The sequence below is a fragment of the Lepisosteus platostomus genome, chromosome 5, assembly GCF_059453375.1.
Source record: "Lepisosteus platostomus isolate fLepPlt1 chromosome 5, fLepPlt1.hap1, whole genome shotgun sequence".
Classification (NCBI taxonomy): domain Eukaryota; kingdom Metazoa; phylum Chordata; class Actinopteri; order Semionotiformes; family Lepisosteidae; genus Lepisosteus; species Lepisosteus platostomus.
This window is the reverse complement of record NC_142615.1, coordinates 53,946,743-53,957,234: the sequence shown is the minus strand read 5'-3', so window position 1 is coordinate 53,957,234 and position 10,492 is coordinate 53,946,743. Positions and strand designations below refer to the sequence as shown.

At 42.8% G+C, this 10,492-nt stretch overlaps 1 protein-coding gene across 1 annotated transcript; it reads right to left on the bottom strand.

Moving 5' to 3' along the window:
- Positions 1–7,744: 7,744 nt before the first annotated feature.
- Positions 7,745–9,595, bottom strand: LOC148669362 (zona pellucida sperm-binding protein 3-like). The gene is made up of 5 exons (XM_088631003.1): positions 9,466–9,595; positions 9,271–9,388; positions 8,972–9,072; positions 8,824–8,897; positions 7,745–7,776 (listed from the first exon to the last, which is right to left on the bottom strand). The coding sequence occupies exons 2-5, from the start codon at positions 9,382–9,384 to the stop codon at positions 7,745–7,747; spliced, it is 321 nt and encodes a 106-aa protein (XP_088487129.1). The 5' UTR covers positions 9,385–9,388; positions 9,466–9,595.
- Between the last annotated feature and the right edge of the window lie 897 nt (positions 9,596–10,492).

The following is a 10,492-nucleotide window of genomic DNA, read 5'->3' as shown; positions in this document are numbered from 1 at the left end:
TAGAAACCCACTCCCTTCAGACATGATTTGGCGCCCTTAAGATGACCATCTTTCTGCATTGTTGAGGGTTATTTTCCTCTTCCACCTGTAATTTCACTATTTTCCTTGGGAGATGTCAAGCCACCAAGCCTGTGCTATGCTTCGGTGGCGGGTGTAGAGGACACCCTGTTGTACACGAAAAGCACATTGATCTCCTTGGACATGAAAAGTGCCAGATAAAAGCCATTTCTCATCCTGTCTCTTAGTATGGGGGCTGCTAGTGCATTAAAGGAGGCAACTTGCTCGGTGAGTAGGCTCAACGCACACCGAACGCAGATGTCTCATGGCAGTGTGTCCAAGCTGCTATAAAAGAAGAGCGCTCTGCCGGCGCCATGACAAAGTTGATTAAAACACCTGTTTAATAAAGAGGAGATACTGGATCCGAATTCCAGTGGTACCTTTCTTCCTTCCTTGTTTTACAGAACATGTAATTTGGGACACTCACAGAGGTCTTGATTTGGTTTAATGCGTGTATTCATTTCCTTTGCGGAACCCATCTTTCTTTTTTTTAACCATATAGCTTACAAAAGATGAAATGCGAGCAAATTTTTTGTTCACCAAAAGCATGTAAATAAAACAAAAAGCAAGGTGCAAGCATTTCTGTGGTGCAATCGGTTTGCGTGTTCGGCTATTAACCCAAAGGTGGGTGTTTTGAACCCACCCAGGGACGCGCTTCTTCCTATAGTAAACATCATCACCGCAAAAATTAGATTTTTCCGCAAAACTGTAACTATTTTGATATTTGCAGTTGTAAACAATTGAGAAAAGAGTCAACATTACCGGGAATTTCCAATGATTACCGACATCGGCAACTTCCAAGCAGATAGTATTCACCCATGGAATTACTGTATATGTTCCAATGGGTGGCGGGAGAATTCACTTATGCTCCCATTGCATCTTCAGCTAAAGTAATTTAAAAAACAATGCAAAATTGTTTGAGAACTTGACAAGCAAAAACAACAGATCGCCGGAGTTCTATTTTAATATTTTCGTATATTTACCTTAATTTGAATATAAATGTTAACCGAAGTGCTGTTCAATATAATGTAATGTTGTTGTACTTTTAAAATATTTTAGCTGAGGGTGAGAGGGGGGATATTACGCCTTGCCAAACATCTAAAATAACTGTAAAAGAGGATGGCATTTTAATAAAACTGGCAATCAAAAGAAAGTTACAATTTGTATGGTATTGTAACGCTTACGGCTGACAGGCACTGTGTAAGAGCCGGCGTACCAGAGCAGGTGACGTCACCGCCCTTCCCTGTGATAGCAGGACTACAGCTACTGGGATGTAGAAAGAGATCTCTCTTCGGTCCACCGCGCTGGGTCCCTGCTGAGAAACGTGGGAGTCCTGGGTTCGAGCCCCCGAAGGTGGGAGGCCGACCTAATGTGGCTAGGGCGCCTGCCTGAGCCCCTGTTGCGTTACAGTATTATGCTCAATATCCCTTGATATTGAAGGTCAGATGAGAAATTTGAAGAAACTATCAAAGAAACAACGGCAATAGCAGAGGGTGTTGATTTTGAACCAGTGTTTGCACCTCAATAATCCATCAGTCTTTGCTTGACAGGCTTCCTCAAGATATTCAGTGTTCTATACAAAAAATCGACAATTAAGCACAAATGTGACAAGAGGCAAAGACTGCGGTAGAGGAGGAATAAACTCCACACGATGACTGTATGTGTACGTCTGTCTAATATTCGGCCCCTGCAGGGGCATCATATTCGCTGAACTGCCTGCCGGCGTGTGTACAGGCTTATAATTCAAGAATATCAATGGTCAGACACTTACAACGGGTGTTTGAGTTGGAAATGATGTCGATCTGGGATTTAAATCATCCACAACATTTCACTACATAGGGCAGTATGTGCCAGAGAGCAGCTCCTGACATCTGTTGATAGCCCAGTTGGTAGAGCGGAGGACTGTAGTGAAAACAAGAGGGAATCCTTAGGTCGCTGGTTTGACTTCGGCTTGAAGGAAGGTGCCCTTTGTGTATTTCATTCAAACAGTTAAAATAGCTGATCTTTTTTCACTCAGACTTTGATCAAAAGCTCAATAAACGACGAAGCAGAGGCTCTTGTTCCGAATTCAGCTCACGTCTGATTGTCTTGTTTTGGCCAAGATCTGATCTTTGAATTCAGGGACTACTCTGACTGCTTTGTACAGTAATTCAAAAGTAGATACAAATGTCACATTTTTATTGTAGATATAAAGGTGTTCTCTGTTTTCAAAGGATAGGTACTTAATTGGCTTTATGATTTGGTTTTGATTTTGTATCGTTGTATTAGTAAGTTTGTGCTTTTTGTGTTTTTAACATATTGTGAACTTATTTTTTAAACAAATGCTTACAAAGACAGACATGGCACACATCTCTTTATACCAGTGGTGAATTGCATATTTGTATTAAGTAGAAGCTACTGCGCACTTCTGGGAGTATAACGGGTTCGATATAAAGTGGCAAAAATATAAAAGGGGAAAATACCCCAGACTGGGTGTAAAGGCCTCATTGTGACTGTTGTTTTATTGTTGAATACGGCATACTGTGCACGAAATGTTGCAGAAACACAATCTGATAGTTAAATAATTATTTTAATAATTTGATAAGTATGAGGCCCCGGATCCAAATATTCAGTTCTGATTTTTTAAGTGATATCTTCCCTTCCTCTGGTGGAAGTAACACGATGTGAGCAATTGTTTTTTGTTCTTTTTTTTCACGTTGCGATCCAAAAAGCCTCAGATGCACAGTCTGACAGCAACCAAACCAGAATGGATTCTGCTGGGAGCTGGACAGAGCTCATTCTTGCTCCCTGTGCTGAAAACAGAATTAGCTCTTACCCGAGCACCATCTACAGCTGCTGGATGGTACTCTACGTCCTGCTGCTCCAGCAATTATTTTGATGAAAGACAGATCACTTGTGCGCTTTTAACCTTCTCGCAGCTACAGACGAGACTGAAGCTGGCGATATAAAGGCACGCGCTGGTACACCTTCTCTAACTTTCACAATCGCGATAAACATTTTTTTAAGACCTTTGAAAAACTAAATATAGATATAGATAAAACTAGATAAAAAACATGAGCTTTATCGGTTTTTACATTAATCGTTTTTGAATCAAATGTGATCTTTTTACATTGCATTTTACATTGAAATGTAGCATGCATACCTAATCCACCAACGGACAGAGCAATATTTTACGTTGCCTTCCAACGTGTGATGGATTTGTATGGGTGTCTGTATGATACCACTACAGCACTGGCGCAGGTGCAAAATCCACTTTCACTCGACTTTTTCAGTGTCTTCTCTCTCAAATGGACCGAAGCACAGGAGCCAATATTAGAGAAAATGACAGGTGTTTAAACAGAGGATGTCCTAATGTCTGGGACAACGCATTGTGATTTTGTATAAACGCTAATGGTTTCTCATTTAAAAGCCAACAATATTCTTTTTCTCCCTGGCGCTAATAAGCTACCACACATGCGAGCTGTTGTGTGAAAGAAAATTCATATGTCCATAGGAAGGTAGAATAAAATCCAGAACTGTGTTGGTGATATCGATAAACAGGGCTCATGTTCACAACAAAACTTTACTGTATAAAAAGTTACAATTCGTACATATATTTTTTTTATTATGCAAAGTGTCTGTTAAACCATTCATGAAGGATTTTTAGACAAAAAAACACACCAATATATGAGAAAATATATTTACTATATGTGCATTTAACTCACTTTTTAACAATTTCAATTTCAAGGACGATATAAATTGTTGCCCTGCTTTTTTGTCATAAATACACAAGCTTGTTATCTCTTGTGTCAGAAATAAACTGCATGAAATTTGCTAAAGCAACAAAAAGTAAGCGCCACAAAGAAGACAAACATTTGGGTTTATAGTGCAATGTTATCTCGAGCCTTTAAAATTACTTTAAATGCAATTTGTTTTTCTCTGTGGCTCTAAGGCTTTGTCATTTAATGTAGTTATTCAGGAGAACATTATGTTAATCGTATAGATGAAATGTTTAATATATTCAGGTGGGTAGCTATGTCAGCATGCGTATCTGCAAAGGAACAAGTAATACTGCAGGTTTATTCCATGCTGAAAAGAGAAGAGAGAAAACAAACCTGAAGAAGGTTTCACAGCTGAAACGTTGTGTTTTCTCTCTTCTCCTTTCAGCATGGAATAAACCTATTATTTGTCCTTTAATATATTGTTTGGTTTGACTCAAAATACTTTACTACTACAAGAGAGAATTATAGTATGGAGAATGAGACAAATTTATGATTTCTTGGAAGAAAATGTTTTTTCTTTGCATTCGAAATGAATCGAAACTTAAGCGCGACACACAAACCCTTTGTCTTTTTTAAAGATATAATATTTTTAAACAGACAAGTAAAGAAAATGTTTTTTTTTTACTAAGCAACTTTGGCCGGGGGCGATGTATTACTAGTAGTGGCGCTGAGGTCACTATGGTGCAGTTGAGCACCGTAAGATTAGGGCCAGTGACGTAATGTATAACACATCTGACTTTGGATCAGAAGATTGTAGGTTTGACTCCTGCCTGGCTCATGTTCCTTTTAAACCAATCAGGGTCCTCAGTAGTAGATTTCCTTTATGTAAATGAACTGCAGCTGAAATCTATAGAAAACACGTTGGGTAAATTGCAAGGAACTGTCGAACTGTTTTGCATGAAGCTGCAGACTACTTAACACGGTACTGTCTGAAGATCAGCTCCTGCTCTGGGCTCAATAGCAATGCAAAACTGTGCGTAACAAAGCTGGCGAGCAGCTGAACTTGTGCTCAGCAGTCAGTACGGTGCTGAGGGTTCAGTACTGCCGTTGTTCTAATTAGCACGAACTGCACAGGCTCTGAATCTGACCATTTCTATAGAAGCCCGGTTCCGCCAGGGAGTAAAAAAAAACGTGCGATGGTATCTCCGAATTCCGACTTAGTAACTAGAATTCCGACTTAAAACTCAGAATTGCGACTTTATATCTCACATTTGTGACTTCGAAATAGCCCATATTTCATTGTCTGTCCTTTTGTTATTGTAACGGATTCTGGTTCAAGGGCTTGTGCCCCTCACCACCCCCACCCTAGTTCGTGCCTCACTGCATTGGCTCGAACCAAGTCTTGCCAGCTAAGCTAAAGAAGACCTTCTTTTTTAAGTAAAAAAGGACATACAATGGAAATATGAAAAAAGTATAAGTTTCAGCTTTAATAATTGTGAATTCTCCTGGATGTGAAGTGTCTATTTCTGTATCTTATTTCATATTCTGTCTTCGTTTTTGTATTTCTGGTGTTTAAATTAAAAAAAAAATTAAAATCCCACCTTCCACTATTCCATCCGTGTACTATGGTAGCCTCACTACCAGAAATGGGATTCCATAAAAAATAGTGTAATTAATTTGATTTTTATCAGGGCACTGTACAAGACAAGTCTTCAGGCTTATAGATCCTATGATCTTGTACGATTCATCAATATAGTGTAACGGAACGGCCGACATACAATTTGTAGTTCAGGTGGGTAGCTGCATCAGCATGCGTAGGCTGCAAAGGAACAAGTAATAGGTTTATTCCATGCTGAAAAAAAGAAGAAAGAAAATATGTTTTGGCCGAAACGTACCAGTAAACTTTACATTAACAATACCAGCCAACGATACATTATCATTTCACACCGGTTCTACAGTCATCTACAGCAGAGCCCTGAGTTGATTCCCAGAGTCCCACTGAGCCCATAGAATTCCACATCACTCATCACTCCTGCACACAGTCCGCTGAGAGCGCCTGTCCATAAACTACTGGATTGGGAATGGGATCAAATAATTCCCCATTTTCTTAATTCTACATCAAAGGACTGTTAAAGGTCTATTTGAAGGCATCGATTCGTATTCTTAAACCAGATGAATGCCTGGAATAAGTTAATATTACTTATAAATAGTCGTGGTATAATACTCCAGTTGAAGGCATGCTTCTAGCTTTGTGGTACTCTGGTGCGTCACAAATTTATGTTTGAATTTCTGTGGATGAACTACTATAGGTGTACCCTCGCTCACTTTCTTTAGCGACAGTCGTTGCTCTTCATCTGAGTGATGTATTTGCCTGTTTTTCAGTTCACTTCCCTTCAAGGAATATTCACCTCAGAGCTCTCTTTCGCAGACTGCAGGCGCTATGTTTGTTAACAGGTGTTATAGTGATGACATCTTTCTGTATGATCAGGACAGGAGCTGCAGGTCCACTGTGTTGTGGCTGCAGTACAATTTTAGCTTATTATTATAATACTTTTTAACAGCGACAGATTCTTAAGATAACGAGGTGTTTACGATATTATTTCAGTATTAAGCTGTTACTACATTCGTAACTGTCCCATAGGATTCAGTGTTCCATTAGTTTGGCACTAAACTGCTTAGTCTATTGCAGGAATTGTACTTAGTCCTGTCCTGTAGTCTCCTCTAGAGAGCAGCAGCTGTTTCCTTGGGCTCATTGCAATTGGGAACATTGTGATTACTGAGCAGGGGACTAAAGTCAGCAGACAAGCGCGTTGTAAATCGGTATTAATCTGGCGTACAGAGCTGCATGCTAATCTCTGGATCATCTCCAGTTAATGTGATGCTGTTCTTACCTTGCAATTGACCCAATCTGACTACTGGCACCAACACCCCTGTTATTACAAATAAACTTTTTATGTACATACAGTGATACATAAGTTTGGTGGAGAGGTTTGGCAGCCCATATTCAGTCAAAGGTGTGTGTGCAGATCACTGTGATATACAGGCATCAACAAACTGACAAATACAATATTAAATATTTAACTGATAAAACCCAAATGAACCAAACCTGAATAAATTAGTGGTGGAAAGGAGTCTTTTTATACATCAAAAGCTCTCTGATTCTTTGGTAAGAACGATGGGTATATAACCCATTGTCCTCAATATTAGAAATGAATCCTTGAGCATTGCCGTTGTACCAACGGTCCTCAAAAGTGCTGCCATTACCCCCTTCCCATAAAAGCCTTACATTAACCTTTCTTGCATAAACTATAGAACGTGCCTTCACATTTCAGTTGCACCTCAGTAGCAGTTTAATCTATTATCACTCTACTCCTTCATAACCTTCGGTCTTCTAATTCTGGTCTCCTAACTGTCCCCCAAGCCCCTCTACACTGTATGGGTGACAGGGCCTTCTCCTGTTATGCCACCACACTCTGGAACTCTCTGCCCAAGGGTATCCGAGTCACCTTCCCTAAACTCCTTCAAATTCAGACTCGACACCTTGCTCCGTAGAAGAGCCTTTACTGAACTGGTTCCATTCTTTACCACTCTGCTTCTACTTTTCTTAGTACCACCATCCATGGTCTCCTCTGTCTATTGGAATTGTTTTATCCTGTGTATTCTTATAATTATGTCAAGTGCTTTGAGAAGCCACCTTTGGAACCATTATATAAAATATTTTATCCTAAATCCTTGAAGCTTTAATAGGGCAGTGCAGTAGGGCTAAAAATTGACAGTGTTAGTGGGCCAGCAGGATTTGTGCAAGTTATAGGTAGTCACAAAGGAAGACTAGGATTCACTTGAAATTCATGACATGGGACACTGAAACAGTGGAGAGGCTTTTTGTAGTAAGCGTTCAGTCTCAATCTACACAGTCTGTACTGCTGGTAGAGGTGGTTGTGAACACCTGTCTTCCCAGTCAAGTACTGGGATCTCCAGTCACAATCCTAATACTCCTCATGACTGTCCACTACCACTGCTGTGAAACCAACACCCATAACATAAGACCTCCGAGATTCTAACTGTACCATTATTCACTGATGTTTTTGCACCAGTATTGTTCCTCTGCTAAGGAAGGGAAGGCCTACTTTACACCAAGCCCCTGTTGACAATTCCTTCCTTGTGTTTCTTTTAGTCAGTTTGTGCAGCCTAGAATAGGACACCAGATCTCACTCTTACTGGGCACTACAGTAGCAACTCACACTCCATAAGCACCACCCCTCTCAGAAATGGGAGGATTTCCAGTATATTGAACACCTCTGTCTCTCCCACAGTAAAAAAAAAGTCACACTGCCCTCCCTAAGGAATAATACAGCCATCTTTGCCCAGTACAATGCTTTATTACTCCAGCCATTTTCAGTCCTCATTGGCAGCAAGACAGGAAGCATTCTTGAAAGGGGAACCCCCCCCACAAATACTTTCATTGATTAATGGGTCTCACTTCCCTTGAATTCCTCCACCCCATTCAAACCTGTAAACCATAAAGAAACAAGGGCAGGCAGAAGGGTCTTTCACAGCTTTATTGAGATGTTGCCATTACAAGGCGAGTGGAGGCAGGAGAGTCACAAGGGCCAGGCTGGAGCCTTCATTCAGGCACCTGGGGAGGAAGAAGGAGAACAATGCAGCTGAACTGCAGGACACCCACCCCTACTGGGGCGCCTCCTGCCAGACCCTACCTGTCCACTGGCCAACATCTCCAAAGTCCTCTGCTCCCTCCACATCCTCACTGGTGCTCTCAGCATCTTCACTGGAGCTCTGAGGGTCTCCTTCCTCATCCTCAGTCCAGTCAGCTCCCACATCCAGAGGAGTTTCAACTGGTGCCACAGCCACCCGACTGCGGGTCACCAGGCTCCTGGTACCTGTGGACAAGCAGCACCCAGGAGTGAGGGATCCGCTATACCCAGAGACCCACAGTCTACTCATCTAAACGGTCCCTTTGTCCAGCATGGGATCATTCCTCAGTTGTCCAAGCATGGTTGTCTCTTGGACAGAGATGCATCCACAAGGGATAGAGAACCAGACCCACCTTCATTCCGGCTGCCAGCACACCTGGACTCACAGCAGGCACAGACCTCATGGTCACCATACAGTTCCTCCCACCTGGAGGAGAGGACAGGTGAGGCCTCCACCTGGCGTGTCCCAGAGCACCCTCAGCAGGCTCCTTGCAGAAGTACCTCTTAGCCTCCCTGTTGTAGGTGCAGGACTTGGTCCCTGGTGTTGCTTTAGCAGGAGCCACAGCCATGACACAGTGCATGTACAGCTCAGTCACTTCATGCTGCAAGAGGGAAAGTCACAGCATTAAGGGATCAAGGCCAATAGAGGGACAGAGAAGAACCTTCTGCCATCAGTGAAGGCAAGCTGGCAGCTCTAGGCACTACAGCTGCCACAGTCTGGTTCACATCTAGATCATGGATGGAAAAGCAGACCATGGATCAGTAGAGCAAGAAGGCTGAGCAGCCTTTGAGAGCAGTACCTTCCTGGACAGCTTCTTCTGGAAGAGGAAGGAATCAATTGTGAAGCGGAGCACATCCTTCTGCTTGGAGGGGACAAACCTGGACAGGCAGCCATCTGCCTTGCTGTCCACCATGCACCTGGGGACAAGGACAAGGATGAACCCCTGCAGGCTCTCAGGGCTCCTGCCCACCTCTCCTCCCAGAAGGGGCCGTACCCCAAGTTGTCGATCACGGGGAAACGGGGCTAGTGTGCTGGTCTGGTTTCTCCGTTACGTAACACGAGTGGATGTACAGCCTCTGCTCCACGGTGGCAAAGTAGGCAGTGGCCTGGAAGTACATGGGCTGACCCAGGAAGTACTCATCCTTAGGGGAGAGAGAGAGAGAGAGAGAGAGAGAGAGAATTACACCTGCACACAGCACCCCCTGCAGGCAGGTGGAGCCACTCGCTCAAGGAGCTTACAGTTGGTGGTGAGCAGGACAAAGCTGTGTTTGTTCTTCAGGTCCTTGAAGAAGGTCTTTCTCCTGGCCCACGTGGGGACATAGCCAACCTTGTAGGAGTAGTGGAACCTGCAGGACAGAGGGGATGAGGGGCTTCTGGACAAGTCCCAGCCAGCCGGCCCGGCGGAGATCAGTGCGGGGAGCCCGGCCCCTGCGCACAGGCACAGCACAAAGAGAAACGAGCGCATTGCCAAATTGACGTCCCGCTAAACTGCTACAGAAGTAAGACAAATAAACCACCAAACTATGTTGAAACAAGAGAGCATAGAGTGTGAATGCGGTGACTAGGTTTTTATACTAGCAGGACTATGCTACCACACACATGGTCGCACTACCGCTCAATCAACACAATCAATTACACACAGAGACCCGGATTGTTCTCAGCGTCTAATTAGAACCTGCTTCCAGTCTGAGGCGGGACTCCGTGAAGCCGCCTGAACACTTTCCCGTGTGTATCTGACCCCAGCGGAGGAGTTCCACGTAATTTCGACAGAATTAAATCACCCACACGTGTAAAATTTGCTCAGATTAATTTATTGCTCAATTAGTTTCTAATTTCCAAGGACAGTGTGTTAAACTCGCTGTCAGACAGAGTACGGAACATGCGACACGTCCGTCCACACTTTCTTTTATCGAGGGGGCTGTTCTATCAACACTTACCGCAATGAAAATAATTTTACTAGTTTTCATGTGTAATTGCATGTCATATTAAAATGTGTAATACAAGCATTTCTTTGCTTCCCA

Bases quoted from the DNA above. Each gene is read 5' to 3' on its own strand.
- LOC148669362 (XM_088631003.1), bottom strand. From the start codon at position 9,384: ATGGTGGACAGCAAGGCAGATGGCTGCCTGTCCAGGTTTGTCCCCTCC. The intron at 9,073-9,270 runs GTACTGCTCTCA...TCCCTCTTGCAG, and splicing joins AGAAGAAGCTGTCCAGGAAG to CATGAAGTGACTGAGCTGTA. The intron at 8,898-8,971 runs GTACTTCTGCAA...CCTCTCCTCCAG, and splicing joins TACAACAGGGAGGCTAAGAG to GTGGGAGGAACTGTATGGTG.